Below are 19526 nucleotides of genomic sequence, written 5' to 3'. Positions count from 1 at the left end.
AGGGACACTCCAGGCACCCAGACCACTTCTGCCCATTGGAGTGGTCTGGGTGCCAACTCCCACTACTCTTAACCCTGCAAGTGTAATTATTGCAGTTTTTTATAAACTGCAATAATTACCTTGCAGGGTTAACTCCACTTCTAATGGCTGTCTACTAGACAGCCACTAGAGGGAACTTCCTGACTCATAGCACAGATTATCTGTGCTAGAGCTTCGCTGGACGTCCTCACGCTGTGTGAGGACCTCCAGCGTCGCTTAATTCCCCATAGGAAAGCATTGAAAATCTTTTTCAATGCTTTCCTATGGGGAGACCTAATGCGCATGCGCGCCATTGCCACGCATGCGCATTAGGTCTCCTCGGCCGGTGGGCGGGATCAGTCTCGCCCACCGGCCAACGGAGTCAGAGGATGAGCGGCACGGAGGAGGAGGCAGCGACGAGGGACATCGTCGCTGCCTCAGCTAAGTGACTGAAGGGGTTTTTACCCCTTCAGCAACTGGGTATTGGGGGGTGGGAGGGAGAGGGAACCTGCAGTGCCAGGAAAACTGATTGTTTTCCTGGCACTGGAGTTTTCCTTTAATAAGGGCCCTGATTTTCATCCAAAAACTTGATTGGTTTTGCTGTCCTACCCATAATAACGATCCTTTATGTACATCTGTAAACACAGCCTAAAACAATGTTTCTTCCTAGCTTGTAGACCTAAACAGCTGGCCAGCTATAGGCATATTACCTAATGGGTTAACAGAATTTTGCTGTGTTAAATTCATTAAGTCTTTCTAGCTTAAATGTCAGACAATTCATGCATGTCATTTTACGTGTGTTTGGCACTGAACATATACATTATGTAAAAGTGTTCATGCCTCTGTAAACTTGAATATATATGAAATCATGAAACATAATTTTGCAGTATTCACAATAGAATGACAGGCAAGGGTATGTGACCTCTGCAGTTCTAGAAACTGAGGACTACGTATCCAATGAAGATATTTTATGGTTGATAGAGCTGTTCCTGGTTGTGTATATTTGGGAAGGACTAAATGTTTTGAGAGATTTCCTGAGTTCTATAATTAGTCTAGATTTGTGTCCCCGAGGATATTTTTATTTATAACGAGCTACCAGGCTAAAGAGTTACTGCTCATTGCTGGCGTTCTCTTATATCCTATTTTGAAAAGAAACCACGGGATATCCTTCATTACTGACACTTCTCCACCATTCATCCTATAAGCTTTATTGCTGAACTATACTACTTGTTCACTTTCCAAATAAAAAAAATAACCAGTCTTCAGATCCTGAATGCAACCAATATCATCTGATGTCCCTTTTCATTTGGGTCGGCAGCCTCACGTGCCACAGTTTGCCGACACCTGTCTTCTTTCTTTCATGGAATGACTTTATCCTTATTTCTTTACCTTGTGCATGATTCTATCTACATGCTATTATGCTCATATGTCCGTTCCGAGTGGACACTTTAATACATCCTCCTATTTGTAATAAATTAGAGATAACGCCGAGTAAAAATGTAAACTGTACAAAATTTCTTTATTTTAGATTAGCAGCTTTGACATTGAGCTCTGCCAATAAACCAGTGCCAAGAATTGTTGGACATTCGATTGGGACAAGTGCAGACTTGTCCAAATTTCATGAAATTCATTCAGTTGTCCAAAACACAAATTAATAGATTTGCCATTTGCCTAAAACACGCAAAAAGCAAATTGCATTGCTAGTGAAATGTTTCCATGCAAATGTTTTCTTTTTTCTTAAAGTAACTTTATATGCTTCCAGACCACATCATCCCAATTAAATTATCTGATTGGCTCAGCTCGGCATTATGCTACACATGCGCAGTAGCCTCCCTATGCTTTCCTATGGGAAATCATTTGATTGGCTGAATTCATCAATCTAGATCTCCGCCAAGGAGGCAGGATAGATTCACTAGAAAAAAATGGCAAATCATTATTATTTGTAAAGTTTTTTTGACATTACAGATTTCTAGTTAATGGCTTTGAGTTTATTTGGAACTTTATTGTGTTTGATTGAAGTTCTATGTTTAATTATCACTCCTGATGGATATCCATAATATGACCGGTTTTATTATAGTGCAACATTTGTTCATTATTTTGCATTAACTTCATACATGCCACTGAGAAATTAAATAATTGGATTTGCTGTTTTAATTACAAAAGGGCAGATAATTGTAAATATGCCAGTGTAAGGTAGTCTCTGTATGTAGGTCACAGTGCTTTGTCATGTACTCTCTTTGAAATGTTGTCCTGCTACTGTGCAATAGATCTTGCATAATTCTTTCATTTATTCATTTCTACCTTGAAAAACATGACTGCACACATCCTCTAATTTTTCTGTTAGTCATGGAGAACATAAATGACCTTGGAGATTACATAAGAATGTTATCCCTATTGCGAATCGCTGCAAATGATGTTTGTTCTTCATCCCATCTGTGTGAAGCAAAGCTTTCTGATGGCAAACAGGGTTTGTAATCTGACTGGGAAAAAATATTCCTCAGTGGTTTTAATCATTCAGATATAAAAGTGTACTTGGGAGTTATAGTTTAAAAGAACACCGTAAATGCACAAGAATTTATTATTGTCATTGTTACTTTGCTGGAACCATTTTGTGTTTATTTCATAGAAACTTATTATATTTCTTTTATTTTTTGCAGATCCCCCATGAAAACTGGAACTTTCATTCTACAGGTAAGCCCACCTATTGACAATATGATTTACTGTGACTTAATATTAAGGTGGAACGATTAAATCCTTTTGCAAATTTTGGCAATTTATAAAAAAGTTATATCAATTTGTTTCTGTAACCCTAGCCATATCTCCCCTGGCTGACACACTGCCTTCCTAAACATACTGAAAAAAACATCTATATTTGTTAGCTTCCATTATTGCACAGTGTGTTTAATTTAGAATTTACATCCTGCTCTTTTTTTAAAAGCCTGCTAGAGGCTTCAGTAGCCTCATATTTTTAACAAAAGTGCAATTAATAGAGCAGGGCATTCAAACTTCTAAAGTTAGCACACCATGCTGTAATATCTGATTTAAAAGTGAATCTATAATTTTTTCGTGGAGGCTGGGTAGGTCACAGCCAGAGAAGATGTTGCTAGGGCTGCAGAAGCTCGTTTGAGCAGGATCCTCCTCAACCTATTGTTCCTGTCACATTTTGTAATGGTCAATGTATTGTTAAATCTCTCTTTCATAATATTGTAAAGCATTGCGGAATAAGTTGGCACTGTATAAATACTAATAATAAAACGTGATTTAACTCCTACATTTCGGATTACTAAGCAATGGGAAAACATTGGGAGGCTATTGCGCATGTGCTGCAAAACTCTGCGCTTCAACAATCAGCATCTCCTCTTAGAGATGCATAGTATCAATGCATCTCTATAGGGAGCGTTCAGTGTCTCCATGCAGAGCGCCTGAGTGACGACTACTAGAGGTGTTACTAGGTAGCAATTTAAACGCTGCCTTTTCCATGAAAAGGCAGTGTTTACATTGCTGAGTCTGTAGGGGCATGCTGTAGACACCAGAACCACTACATTAAGCTGTAGTGATTCTGATGACTTTAGTGTCCCTTTAACGCCATTACTCAAAAACATGACGATCCCTCTTTAAATCCAGTACACCTACCTGCTTCATATTTTACATAAACTCTGCCTCCTATGGAAATGAACTGTATTTGCAGGAGGTTTCGATTGATTTACATAATTGGTTGCATTATAAATTTGACACAGATTTTTGTGTTATAATTCCACCTTATTTTATGTAATACCTTATATATAGATCATGCAAAAAAAACCCTTACCCCTTAATGACGAGTGATGGACGAGGTCCGTCACTCAGGGGATTGCCATAACGACGAGTGACGGACCTCGTCCGTCACCCGTTAAAATTAACCCCAGATCGTGGGGTTAATGGTGCTCCGGTCTGCCTCTGTATTAGAGGCAGACCGGGAGCACCGACTTGCGCTGTCCCAGCACATGTGCCCGCTCTGACAGCATGTCAGAGCGAGCACATGTGCTGTGTATACTCCCCTTCCGCCTCCCTGCACTTCCGGGTTCACTGTGAAGTGCAGGGAGACGGATCATCAGTGATCCGCTTCCCTGTGTAAAAAAAATAAAGTTTAATTAAAATCCCACCCCCCTTTACCCATTTTAATAAAAAAATAACTCCTTCCCTGCCAATTGATCACTGACTACAGTGATCAATTGGCAGGGATTACATTTTACTATGATCTGATTTTTTGTTTTTAACCCCTGAGGGTTAATTTTTATTTTTTTTATTAATTAATTTAAATATTTTAAAATTATAAATTTAGCTAGCTGGGGAGGGTGGAAGTTAGTGGGGAATTGGGGTATTTAGTGTTAGGCTAACTAGGGGTTAACGTTAAAAAAACGTTTTAAAATAAGCTTTAAAAAGTTAAAAAATTAAGTTAAAAAAAAGTTTTAATAACGTTTAAGTAAAAATTAAAAAAAAAAATAAACCCTTTACCCAGTCCGAATAAAAATTAACCCCTTCCCTGCCAGTCGATCACTGCCTACAGTGATCAAAATACATATATTATACTGTGATCTAATTTTTTTTTTTAACCCCTGACGATTTAAGCCTCAGGGGTTAAATTTATTTAATTAACTAATTTAAATATTGTATAATTACATATTTTGCTAGCTGGGGTGGGTGGGAGTTATGGGGAATTTACTGTCGGTGCTGCTTACTGCTAGTTAGGGGTTAACGGCAAAATAAAAGCTTAGAAAAATTTTACAAAAAAGTTTTACGAAAGTTTAGGAAACTTTAAAAAAATGAATAAGCAAAACAAAAGTTTAAAAAATAGTTTTAAAAAGTTAGTTTTAAAAAGTTAAAAAATACATTTAAAAACACTCATTACCACTACACCTGGAACAAACTAGAGAAAAAATGATCCCACGCCAAGGTTCAAAATATGCCTTTTGAATTACCCCAGGGTGTATTCTTTAATAAATAGTATATGTTTGTGGGGAAGTTTCAATAACCAACCATCTAAACTACTCCAAATTGGAACATGGACACAGCATATAACTTCAAAGTTAGAAAAAAACTGTCTGCGTCTCAAATGTGCCCCTTCAACATTCACATATATCTGGCAAAGGTACATACGGGGGTATTGCTGTACTCAGACCACATAGCTGAGCAACATATGAAGTATTATACAGTGGTAGCACACATAAGGTTTGCAAAATATACTGTGCAAACTCACTTTGTGTGTCAAAAAGGCAGAAAATACGCTTATTACCACTACACCTGGTACAGACTAGCGGAAAAATGATCCCACGCTAAGGTTCAAAATATGCCTTTTGAAATACCCTGGGATGTCTTCTTTAAGAAATGGTATGGCTTTATGGGGTATTTGGATTATATAGCCTGGTTAAATACTCTAAAATGGGACATGGGCACAGCGTAAAAATGTAAAGTTTGAAAAAAAATTGAATGGCTGTGTCCCAAATGTGCCCCTCCGATGTCCACATATACCTGGCAAAGGTACATACGGGGGTATTTTTGTACTCAGCAGACATAGCTGAGCAACATATGAAGTATTATACAGTGGTAGTACACAGAAGGTTTGCAAAATATACTGTGCAAACTCACTTTGTGTGTCAAAAAGAAATAAAACGCTTATTACCACTACACTTGGTACATGCTAGCAGAAAAATGATCCCACGCTAAGGTTCAAAATATGCCTTTTGAAATACCCTGTGGTGTCTACTTTAAGAAATGGTAGGCCTTTGTGGGGTAGTTTGAATTTAAAACCTGCGAAGATGCTTGGAAATTGCACATAGGCCCAGCGTCAAAATTCAAAGTTCGGTAAAAACTGATATGGCTTGGTCTCCTATATGGCACTGTAGCTTCACGAAATAGTGCCAAAGACATTCATTGGGGGTGTCTTTTTACTCAGAAGACTTAGCTGAGCATAATTTGGGGGTTTTGAACTTAGTGGCACATATAAAATATACAAAATGCCCAGCAAAAATGCAATCCATATGTAAAAAAAAATGCCCAAAATAATTTTTTAACACATACTTTGGCATATATTGGTGGAAAATGGGGGCATGCTAAGGCACAATATGCACCTTATGAGATACCCTGGAGTGTCAACTTTTACAAATGGTAGGCCTTTGTGGGTTTTTCTTGAACAGTCAAACTGTTATAATACGCCAAATGGAAGCATAGGATCATTAAATCCGTCTCTCAAAACTCTACTGTGAATACTGAAAAGGGCATGTCTCGTGTATGGCACTGTAGCTTCACGAAATAGTGCCAAAGACATACAATGGGGGTGTCCTTTTACTCAGAAGACTTAGCTGAGCATAATTTTGGGGGTTTGAACTTAGTGGCACATATGAAATATACAAAATGCCCAGCAAAAATGCAATCCGTATGTAAAAAAATGCACAAAATTATTTTTTACCACATACTTTGTCATATATTGGTGAAATAATGGGGGGCATGTTAAGGCACAATATGCACCTTATGAGATACCCTGGAGTGTCTACTTTTACAAATGGTAGGCCTTTGTGGTTTTTTTTTTTTTTTTTTTTTGAACAGTCAAACTATTATAATACCCCAAATGGAAGCATAGGCTCATTAAATCCGTCTCTCAAAATTCGACTGTGAATACTGAAAAGGACAGGTCTCCTATATGGCACTGTGGCTTCACAAAATAGTGCCAAAGACATACAATGGGGGTGTCATACTTAGCAGATGTAACTAATTACAAAATAAAACTTTGTACAGGAATAGCACACACCAACTTTACAAAATACACATGAAAAGTTCTTTGTTATAAGTTTGTGTGCCAAAACCCCCAAAAAATACAATTTTACTCCAAGAAAGTGGCTACGTAGAAAGTGTCAAAACAACCTTAGGTAAATAGCCTGTGGTGTCTACTTTATTTAAATATATACTTTTGTGTGGCAATTTTGTTTTCTTTTATGGCTATTAAGCTATTATCGCTCCACATTAAAAGTTTATTTTACTCCTTGTGCTTTGTGACCTGTAACTACCAAAAAAAACTTAAAATCACAGACACATTATATATTCTGTAAATCAGAACAACTAAATTAATTTATTTTTAATTACTTTCCTTAACCTGCACTAAGTGTGCACACATTATTATTGCAAAAACTGTAAAAAAAAAAAAACTCAAAATTTTTCTTTGCATTTTTCTGTATTTTTTATAATAAATAAGCATTTATGTATATATATTACATCAAATTAAAGCCCTTTCTGTCCTTTAAAAAACGGTATATAATATGCGTCGAAGCAATAAATTAGTAAAATGCAAATTGCAGTTGAACGCAAACAGCAAAAAAATGCCGTTGTCATTAAGTGAAAGACAAGCTTCTGAAGCTCTGTCCTTAACCCCTTAAGGACCAAACTTCTGGAATAAAAGGGAATCATGACATGTCACACATGTCATGTGTCCTTAAGGGGTTAAGGGGTTAAACAATAAAAAAGATACATACCTTGAAAGATCCACGGAATTTTTTTTTTTTCTTTCTTTTATTGAGGCATTAGTTAAATGGGGTACAAAACATAGAAGAGGGGATGTACGGTTTACATACAGCTTGGGGAACGGTAACACAGTGCAACCTCACCTATGCAGGACTGCCTCATTTTGTAATTTTTAAACATTCAATAAGATTATTAACAAGAGTAGCATATTTATAGTGACATAGATAACCATAAGCGTAACATCAAGTGGATTATGTCAAGTAAGTGTCAGGAGAAGCCATGCTAGTGCGTTGTGGATGTGGCAAGGCTGTAGCTCGTTGCTGCATGCCTAACTGAACATGTTTAGGACCGAGCTGGGTGCGTATGGGGGAGCAGATGTGTGGCCTGGGTGTGATGTGTCAGGCTAGGAATGGGAAAGCAACTCAAAGTAAAATAAAAAGTAATGCGAAATTAAGTAAAACACTGCCCTGTTCTATCATGCAGGGTTGTCAAAGCTATACTACGGCAGCGTTTACTGCAGTGTAGGTGGCATAAACATGCATCAAGTAGCATATGTACACATTACTGATCGTTATTTCAAACTAGGGCATAGTAACCATTCAGTCGTCGATTATTGTTATACAGGCCACGCTATAATAGATTTGAGCGAGATTAAGCAGGCTGTGTACTAGTATATGTCTCTAGCTCGGTAAGGACTGCCAGTGTGCCCATGAGGTTTGTCGTACATCAGTCCATTTGCCTGGCAACAGGAGGGGTGCGTGGAAGGACTTTGTCTGTTGCTTTCAGCCAATTCCCAGTGCGTGCCACATCGGATAGTCCATTCTCTGCTCCGGTGTATCGGTTCCCCTATCCGGCTTGCGGGCGATCAGGCTGAGCTGCCGGCATTGAATAATTGTTGTCAGCGTGTCGCAGCCTGTCAGAGGCCCTGTTGCTCCGGGTCATGAGGGAGGCCCTTGCCCCTGGTCTGTTGGTCTTCTTTCTCCGGTTGGCGGGGTCGTGGCTCTGTCTAGGCATTGTGGTGGTGGTCTTCCGGAGAGCTTGGGGTGAGGATGGGGTGCGTGTGCGGTGGGGAGTTTCTCCCCCGCTCCAGACCATGCGTGGGGTCATCGCCATGTGGCCACAGGCTTGGTTACCTCTCGGGGCTGGGTCTTTCCCTTAATGGGCGCTGTGGAAGGTCCTAGTGGTAGTCCACCGCCGGCGGTGGGTGACCTTCCCGCGGTGTGTTTGGTGTTTTGGAGGAAGTCTCCTAGCGACCCCCAGTCTGGATGGGCATACCGCCCCTCGTGGTAAGGCGGTTTTGCCCGGGATCCGCTCTGTCCGCCCCAGGACTTTAGTCAGTTCCTCAACCTTGTCGAGTGGGGTTTTGTTGGGCCTCCATGTGCTCCAATTTTGCCCAGAATTGTCGGAGCAGGGTCTCGAGGCGCTCATGGAGGGGCCGGGAGGGTGCTGGGTCGGTCGCATGGCACGCAGCCGCCATTTTGCTAGCGGCAGTTTGCTCGTTAGATGCTCATTTCAGGCTGTTGCCGTCGTTTGTAATCCAGGTTTGTTTGTGAGGCATGCTGATTGGGACCGGGATAACCCCTACCGGTCCTATGGGGGGGGGAAAGGTCCGATACTGCGGGTGCCGCTTGTTTTGGTGGGCCGGGAGAGTGGCCGTCTCTCCCCTGCCCTGTGCAGAGTAGGCCCCAAGCCTCTGTACCGGGAGTTCTGCCGGCAATCGGGCTTGCGAGGTGTCCCCTAGTTCCCTAGACTCTGTAGTGCGTGGTGAGGTAGGTAGGGGTTCTGGGTTGGGTGTTTTACCCCCGATTTTTGGCAAGAATCCGGTCCAGGCTCGGGAGCTCACAGAAAGCATGTCTGCTCAGCTCCGCCCCCAGATCCACGGAATTTTGCTATAGCACAGCCACGGTCCACACTTGTTCAATCAGAGGCTGTGGAGAAGACCTTTCATCTTGTGCACAACGTGTACAAAAATGATATAAGGCAACTCAGAACTATATTTCCAGCTGTCTGAGTGTGCCATATGATAGTAAATTGTTAAAAAAAAAACATTGTAAATCAAACCAGATAAGGGTCAGGGTGATCTAAGCACCATGCACTTTGCAGTAATTCAAATAGATTATGGTTCTTAAGCTGGCACGGATTATTGGAATTACTGAGCTTAAAGGGTTAGTCTAACCTATTAGTAGGGAAGTACATTACATATATTTAACACTACCTACCTACTATCCTTATATTCCTAAATGTAACAATAACTTTGCATAATATTTTGGGGGAAGTGTGAACAAAGTCTGTCAACTTTAAGAGTGTAGAACATTCTGTACCTGTATTAAAGAAACACTACAGGGAGTGCAGAATTATTAGGCAAGTTGTATTTTTGAGGATTAATTTTATTATTGAACAACAACCATGTTCTCAATGAACCCAAAAAACTCATTAATATCAAAGCTGAATATTTTTGGAAGTAGTTTTTAGTTTGTTTTTAGTTTTAGCTATTTTAGGGGGATATCTATGTGTGCAGGTGACTATTACTGTGCATAATTATTAGGCAACTTAACAAAAAACAAATATATACCCATTTCAATTACCGTATATACTCGAGTATAAGCCGAGTTTTTCAGCACATTTTTTGTGCTGAAAAACCCCAACTCGGCTTATACTCGAGTCAATAGTCTGTATTATGGCAATTTGCATTGCCATAATACAGACAGGGGCTGTGTGAGATGTTACTTACCTCTCCTGCAGCTCCTGTCAGCTCTCTCCTCCTCCGCGCCGTCCGTTCAGCACCTTGGTCAGCTCCCAGTGTAAGTCTCGCGAGAGCCGCGGCTCTCGCGAGACTTACACTGGGAGCTGACAGAGGGAGCTGCACAGACCGCGCGGAGGAGGAGAGAGCTGACAGGAGCTGCAGGAGAGGTAAGTAACATCTCACACAGCCCCTCTCTCCCCCCCACTGAACTGCCAATCCCACTGGACCACCAGGGAAGGAGCCCCCCTCCCTGGCACGCTAGCAAGCAGGGAGGGGGGACAAAAAAAAATGTATAATAGTAATAAAAATAAATAAATTAATAATATAACAAAAAAAAATTAAATAATAATACAATAATAATAAAAATAGTAATAAAAAAAATAATATAACAAAAAAAATTAAAATAATAATAATAAAAAATATATTAAAATGCCCACCCCCCACCAAGGCTCTGCATCACACTCTGCATCACACACACACACACTGCACTCATATACACACTGCACTCACACTGCATTCATATACACACTGCATTCCCACACACACACTGCACTCATACACACACTGCATTCACACACACACACTGCACTCATATACACACTGCATTCACACACGCACACTGCACTCACACTGCATTCATATACACACTGCATTCATACACACACTGCACTCATATACACACTACATTCACACACACACTGCACTCATATACACACTGCATTCACACACACACACTGCACTCACACTGCATTCATATACACACTGCATTCATACACACACTGCATTCACACACACACAGCACTCATACATGCACTGCACACACTGCACTCATACACACACACTGCACTCATACACACACACTGCACTCATACACACACACTGCACTCATACACACTGCGTTCTCATACGCACACACTGCATTCATACGCACACACTGCATTCATACGCACACACTGCATTCATACGCACACACTGCATTCATACGCACACACTGCATTCATACACACACACTGCATTCATTATATACACACACTGTAAATAAAAATTCAATTAATATAATTTTTTAGGATCTAATTTTATTTAGAAATTTACCAGTAGCTGCTGCATTTCCCACCCTAGTCTTATACTCGAGTCAATAAGTTTTCCCAGTTTTTGGGGGTAAAATTAGGGGCCTCGGCTTATATTCGGGTCGGCTTATACTCGAGTATATACGGTATTTATTTTTACCAGTGAAACCAATATAACATCTCAACATTCACAAATATACATTTCTGACATTCAAAAACAAAACAAAAACAAATCAGTGACCTATATAGCCACCTTTCTTTGCAAGGACACTCAAAAGCCTGCCATCCATGGATTCTGTCAGTGTTTTGATCTGTTCACCATCAACATTGCGTGCAGAAGCAACCACAGCCTCCCAGACACTGTTCAGAGAGGTGTACTGTTTTTCCCTCCTTGTAAATCTCACATTTGATGATGGACCACAGGTTCTCAATGGGGTTCAGATCAGGTGAACAAGGAGGCCATGTCATTAGATTTTCTTCTTTTATACCCTTTCTTGCCAGCCACGCTGTGGAGTACTTGGACGCGTGTGATGGAGCATTGTCCTGCATGAAAATCATGTTTTTCTTGAAGGATGCAGACTTCTTCCTGTACCACTGCTTGAAGAAGGTGTCTTCCAGAAACTGGCAGTAGGACTGGGAGTTGAGCTTGACTCCATCCTCAACCCGAAAAGGCCCCACAAGCTCATCTTTGATGATACCAGCCCAAACCAGTACTCCACCTCCACCTTGCTGGCATCTGAGTCGGACTGGAGCTCTCTGCCCTTTACCAATCCAGCCACGGGCCCATCCCAGAGATGGCCCAGAGATGCACATCACCTAATATGCTTAATTGGTAGTAGGCTTTCGAGCCTATACAGCTTGGAGTAAGACAACATGCATAAAGAGGATGATGTGGTCAAAATACTAATTTGCCTAATAATTCTGCACTCCCTGTATAGTCACCCAGACCAATTCATCTCAATGCAGCATCCATGTCCTCTTAACCCTGCAATGTAAAACATATCCAGGGTAAGTCCACCTCTAGTGGATGTCCGTAAAACTGTCACTTGATGTGGAAGACCCATTGGATTGGATGGGTCACTGGAGCATTGGATTGGTGGACATAGATGGAGGAGGCCATGCCTCCTCCCTGATGTTGCGAGAGGTGGAGAGTTAAGAAGTGTCAAGGGAACCTCTGCGTTGGAAAAAGGTAAGAAAACTATTTTCATTTTTAGTTTAATAGTGAATGGGGAAGAAGGAGAAGATAGAACCTGAATAAGAGCAGGAACATGAACACTGTAGCGTTAGGAATATTGATTTGTATTCCTAATGCTATAGTGTTCCATTAAGGGGTACTCCGTGTAGTGGTTATGCTACCTATAGTCTCTAGGCACCGTTCCCCAGTTTTATGTAAAACCAATTAGAAGCATTTGACAAAAACAGAGGCGCTCTGTGGCACACAACATTGTCCTCCTTCCTCCGCTATATTGATAATGCCGAATATACACTTTCATAACCAATGCACTCTCAGTATCAACCTCTACCACAGGGACAAGGGCCTCAAATAGCTGCTAGGTCTAGAGCGTGACCGGTCATCTAGCTCTGCTAATTAGAACATTCTCCTGCTTAAAATAAGTACCTTGGGTGTGCTATATATTAATGAAAGAGAAAAAAATGCCTTCCAAAGTCAAAAAAAACAGTTCACAATCATTTTTTACTTTTCACCACTTAGTGAATACCGGTAATTGCATTTTTTTCTCGTATTGCTGGTTATGGGTTTTTATGTATCACAATAATCCATCTTTCCAATATCAGTTTGAAGGTCAGGGGTGTTCTTCTTTTAACACGTAGCCTGCATAATCATTTTTCTAGTTGAGTGGTTCTTTACTGTTAAAATACATTTTTACCACATCCTGCTGTGATATGCTACACTTTGCACGCCCTATAGTTTCCTCATGCGGAGTGAAAGAATATCTCCTTCAGACCATAAATTTAATCTGGGTTCATGGTTTGATGATGGCTTAGTTTTTGAGAGGCAGACCATTAAATTAGCCACAGATTGTTCTCCTGAGGGTCATATAGTATTGCAAGAACAGGCATACACAGAATGTATATACTTCTCTTGGTCTTCAGCACTTCTTCTTCAGTATTATATGTTACTACATGATTACAGTAAATGCTCATACTATAAATTAAACCTCACTAAGGTTATGAGGGGGGGACTTGAGGATGGCACTGTTTCATTTTTAAAATCCAACTATACTTCTGAATGGAGATTGGACTCTGTGACGTTTCTGGGGGCTTCTCTTCCGTACTGCATCTTAAATTTATACCAATTAAACTATGCCATCTTGAGTAAAACTACAGCACTATTGATTGCGAAACGCGATGTTCTTTTTACGATTGGTTTTACGCTATATGCCTCTCATCTGTTCCTTAGCAGGGCTTAAAATTGTATAAATACTATCTGAGATGAACAACAACACATGACATATAACACTGTGTCATGAAATATTTTACAATATTAAAGCCAAAATTGAGTAGCCATGTGTGGGAAAAACTTAGCACACCATATGATTCAATAGCTTGTAGAACCACCTTCAACAGGAGAATTTTACTATCTACCCTAACCGTTTTGGCACTTTGAATTACCTACAGAAGGAGTATGCATTGAGAGGCTTTGTTGAGTGACTGAAGCAGCCTCACCACAATCCATGTGTCCTTGCCTATATCTTCTTCCCTCTCCCATACCTAATCAAAAGTTGTGTGTTGACTTATGTAGAACCATCTAAAGAATGACTCAAGATAACGGCATTGTCAACTATTGTAATGTCTCACGTGTATATTTGATGCCCTGCATGGCATACCTCAATCTTGTATTAAGATCTTATGTTATCCTTGTATGACTATTCTTGATATACATAAATAAACTATAAATATATATATGTAGTAATGCATTGTGTGGCTGACACTGTACAGTGTGCAGCAACACCAGAACATACATACCCTGTCCTGCTTAAGATTATTGGGAGTTCCGTGCAATTCATTTGCCCATCTTCAACAAATATGACTTATTGAAGGGCTTGTGAGACAAACTATGAGATTGTCTACACTCTGTGGGGATGGGTTAAGGACAGCAGCTGCAGCCCACGTCTTACTACCACCCATTTCCAGGAGAACAGAGCAATTTTGTGTAGTATAGGAAAGGCATACCATCTCTGATTTCTGGAGGCGGTCATGCTCATGGTTTTACTATGTCTTCAGAAACCCACAATGTCCATATATATTCTCTATATAATATATGGATTTGTTTTTTTAGGGAAGTATTGACTGATACGAACTCCGGCTATTGTACAGTTTCAGGAAACCAAGTACCTTTGGGACATTACAAGAGAAAAAATTTTTTTTTTTAAAGTGAAAGCAGAGTGATACTGCAAGGAACAATGTCAATGACTATGTCAATGGGTCAATGTTTCAACCCTTGACAGGTTATCTTCTCTACTATTTGCCATTTCCAGACTCCTCTATACATCTCAGATTTTGCTGATTTTCACTTGGTTTTTATGTGGTATTTCCATTGGCTGGAAAATACCATTTTCTTTCTGCATTATTATTTATCAAGTTTGTACTTCAACAAAATATATTGAGGGTCCTACTCAAACAAGTTTACAGTCATTAAGGATTATCACTGGCTTTGTAAGCAGTTATTAAAATGTGGAATAGCTGTTTTTCTTTCTTTTATAGATTTTATATATATATATATATATATATATATCTGTGTGTGTGTATATATATATATATATATATATATATATGTGTATGTATGTATAATTTCACTGCAGGCATGGAATTCTTATAATTTTCAGATTTTAAAATGGAACTATGTTTCTGTATGCATACGTTTGCTTAGTGTTGTACTTTTTCTCCTCCCGTCTGCTAACTTCACTCTTGCCGATAGATATCCAGGGCTGTCTTACGTGTAACTGTTGGGAACATTCCAGAAGATTTGTCGTCTTGTGATACATTTTCAGCTGCAAGCAATCTTCCCTTACACGTGCAGTACAATAACTTCCTCAAGATCCACGTTATGCTGTTTAATTTTAAACTAATTTTGTTATGTAAATCGAATTACCAAGTCCATAAAATATCAGTTAAACTTTGTACCTGTCCTTGTTTAGCTAATGGTACATGTTGGTGACAAGTACCAGGAGGGGAACATTTCAGAGCAGTTCAGAGGGCGGGACATGGTTTTATTCCATTTACAAATAAAAGTATGCAGGTTATCTGATAAACCTTGCAAGCACACTTCTGTAAGAAATGACTAATCAAGATATACAAGACAACTTTACATGACAAAACTCAAATAGAGACAGCCGGAAACATCTCTATTAGTAATTTATATAACTTCTGGTGATTTAAATATATCCTTAATTAATTTAGGATATGTAAGGAAACACTTCCTCTCCAGTGCTACCTGCGCAAATATGATGCACTAATCACCCTTACAATAATAACAAGATCACTCTTGTTCCTTCCTACCTCCCATCCTCTCTTGCGAGACTGACCATGCTTGGAGACACTTCCCAAAATAGGGGCACAGTAACTTGACATGACTCCAAAACACAAGACTCCTCTAGAAAAGATCGCAACACTCTGAAGAGGAATAAGAACAGCATCTGCAGTTTATCCAGTGTAGTCACTGTGACACAGTGGTGTATTCTGGTTTTGTGCTGCCCTAGGCTGCCTAGGCTGCCCTTTGCCGCTCCCTGGAAAATGCCGCCCAAGGCAAATGCCTTGTTTGCCTTGCGGCTAAAACGCCCCCTGCTGTGACATAGAACAGGAGAACCCTTTAACCCCTTAAGAACACATGACATGTGTGACATGTCATGATTCCCTTTTATTCCAGAAGTTTGGTCCTTAAGGGGTTAAAAGGTGGTTCTTCCACCCTCTTTTCGCTCAATTCTCCGCATGTAGGGGCTTGTGCGCGGTATCATGATCATATTTTTATTAATGATTCTATGATGTTACTTAAAAATTACCATATAAACCCTAGATTTTTTTTTTTGTGCTCTAGAGTGGCTTATCTAGATAGAAGCCACAATTTATAGAAATGTTACATTTAGCAGCTAACATGTTAGAATATTCAGTGTATTGCATATCCAATTAAATAAATGTAATATATTTTCCTATTGACAAAATGCAATAATCAAACCAACACACACACACACACACACACCAAAATATACAAATAAATTGTCTACCTTTAGTTCTTCCATTCTTCCAATAAATATCATCTCCTGGTTGTACTGGTTTAAACTGGAATGTAGTTTATCAACATAGCTTTTTCTAAGAATGCACTGCATTTCATCTCTTTGTGATGAAACTGCAGCAAAACACAAGTAAGAAATATAAGGGAAAAATAAATCGACGTAACCATAAAAAGTGTGAAGTTTATACAACCATTTTTAGAGCAATCTGCATCATTTTCAAAAGGAGCCCATTAAAAAAAAAATACTCCAAATAAATTATAATGGAAATTTTGACAGGTTTTCCACAAACAAAAGTTCAACAAAATAACACCAAATCTAAATAGCATGCATTTTTTGACCAATATGTTCTTTATGCAACTACACTGGCCTGAATGTTTGCATTAAGGATATGCTCTCCTGTTATAGTGGGCATTGTCTGTCATCATTTTCCACCAACAAATAATGGAGAATAGTCAGCAGCAACCTCAACGTCTGTGTATGAAGAATATAGCATAGACATAGTAATAGTACTTTTGTCAGTCTGAGCGGACAAAGTGTACTGGTTATTGTATAGCTCAGAACAACGACTGTCAATAGCTGTGCATTAGAACATTGATATATTTTATCAGAGAAATCATGTTTTTGCCATTTTTTTTTATAGATTGAAAAAAAAAAAAATAGGTCAGTTTGGTTAATTCACTACACAGTTAGGTCTATGTCCTGGGTGCATAGTCCTGTCATTGGCAACATTGGCATGTTCCTGCTCAGAGTTTGTTAGAACTGCAGTTTTCATGATCATTTGATACCCTTCCTTTGTAAAATTCTGTGCTGCAAAAAAAGTATGTGCGTTTTAATTTAATAGGTGGAAAGCTACTTGTTGGCAATCTTGGTGTAGTCCTTATTTTTCCATGATGTTATTATACCTAGCCTTCTGATTTAATGTTAATGCATGTTTGTTATGGCATCTTCTCAAGTCGTTGTATTTGCTTGTTTTACAGGAAGACTTAATCCATTCCGAAAAAAATGACGTGGAAACTGGAAGCACAGAACCAAAGCCAGATGACCCAAAAGAGGTTAGTTTTATCTGTCTTTTTTTTTTTTTTATATTTATATTTTTTTCAGTTTGGAATTAAGACAGTCTAAGCAACTTTACCAATACAGATCAGGATAGTCAATATGCTGCTTTTTTTTTTTTTCTTCTCTTCTCTAGTGACTCCTACTCCCGGTTGGGACAACTTGACAGTACAACTATTAAACTTCTGCATTTTCTAAGTGTTCCATTGGAGTTGTGTTAACCCAGTCATTTCATGCAATCACTGCCTTTCAAGTTGTATGAAATAGAGCTTCTGATAAATTAGACGTTGGTGGTATTATAACATTTTTTTATAGATTGTGAATACATGACTAGACTTGAGCACAAATAAATCCTTTTCACCTGCGACAAATAAATCAAATTCCTGTTAATATCTGCCCAAACAAATCAATCCGGCCGGGATTTACGTGGCGTTTCGATTCAATCAAGTGTAGATTAACAGGAATTGATTTGTTAATCGCAGGTGAAAAGATTTCTGCACAAGTCTACACATAACTTCTTCATAACAACGTCTATTTTGTACTCTCTTAATAATATAAGTGACGGTAGTCACCATCACTGGGGATGGAAGACACACTATATGTGGGTCCCCAGATTCTTTTTGTGGTTTTGTCACCCTGTGCCCATTATTGTTGCAGGGTATATTGAATGTATTGCTAGTCTGTGCCTCTCCACCTCCCCCTTTTTCCTGTCCTATTGTTTCCCCAGCAGGGAGTTGTCCCAGGGACACTGCCAGACCAGTTTGAACTAGCTGTCCTGTCCCTCCTCAATCTCCCATCAGCCCTTGCTATTGTCTGACCTTGTACTATAGTGCTCTTATCAACCTATTGTATGTAAATGAGGCTGTTGGGGGCTTAAAATATGTGTGCTATGTCTTTTAAAGTTGGTTGCTCTGTTAACCTTTACCAAGTGTCGTATGGTGTTGGGGGAAAGGATATAATCTGTGTGTCCAGGGCTATAAACACTGTAGCCTGGTCCAGGGTGGAAAAAGCCCTTCGTGATCCCAGTCAAGCCGCCGCGACTGGGTCTTAAGTGTTCCAGGGTCTCTGATGGCTACGAGGAAGCCGATTTGGCGGAGGTAGTCGGTTCGGAGTACTGAAGCTCTGTCACAATATATTATTTCCAAAGCTAGATGTTTCATACTATGTTTAGAAGCAGAACCTTTTTGATTATACAAAAATAAATAAAAATAAAACATTAAACTTAACTGTAATACAGCTCATGGACAAGTTATGTAATGTCTCACAGAGGCACCTTATTTCAATCCACAAAACAATCAGTGCGCATGAACAGGTGTGCCTATAATTGACATCGGAAGGGATGCTTGCTCAATAGCACTTATTGTTTGTAGTTTCTTGACAGTGTTATAATATAAAGTGATCACATATTCAGTAACCCAAACTGTCACTAGGGGGTCTATCTGCCAAGCTTTGTCAGTGCGAAGTGTGTGGGCATAGAGGGGTTAATAGCGCGCAGCATCAAGCTACCTTATTCCTTTAGGTCTCAAAGGGCATATAGTAACACCAAATTAACTCCCAGCTCCAACCTATACTACTCCAGAATAACTGTCACACTCAATAACTTTTGATAAGTGTGTCCTGGCGTACCCTATCGATGTTTGTTATACTTAAATGCAAATGCTGTGTGTGTGTGTGTGTGTGTGTGTGTGTGTATGTATATATATATATATATATATATAGAGAGAGAGAGATATAGAGATATAGAGAGAGAGAGATATAGAGAGAGAGAGAGATATAGAGAGAGAGAGAGATATATAGAGAGAGAGATATAGAGAGAGAGATATAGAGAGAGAGAGAGATATAGAGAGAGAGAGAGATATAGAGAGAGAGAGAGAGATATAGAGAGAGAGAGAGAGATAGAGAGAG

At 39.5% G+C, this 19526-nt stretch overlaps 1 protein-coding gene across 1 annotated transcript in view; it reads left to right on the top strand.

Annotated features, from left to right (window-relative positions):
- Positions 1–19526, top strand: part of WDR44 (WD repeat domain 44) — a 102431-nt gene that overhangs the window by 40701 nt on the left and 42204 nt on the right. Inside the window, exons 2-3 of the mRNA XM_063432052.1 lie at positions 2676–2709; positions 17546–17620. Coding sequence (XP_063288122.1) covers positions 2676–2709; positions 17546–17620 — 109 coding nt within the window. The remainder of the gene's footprint in view (positions 1–2675; positions 2710–17545; positions 17621–19526) is intronic.

Source organism: Pelobates fuscus, chromosome 9 (genome assembly GCF_036172605.1).
Source record: "Pelobates fuscus isolate aPelFus1 chromosome 9, aPelFus1.pri, whole genome shotgun sequence".
NCBI classification, from domain to species: domain Eukaryota; kingdom Metazoa; phylum Chordata; class Amphibia; order Anura; family Pelobatidae; genus Pelobates; species Pelobates fuscus.
Note: the sequence above shows the minus strand (reverse complement) of the source record. Positions and strands in the feature narration are given on the sequence as shown.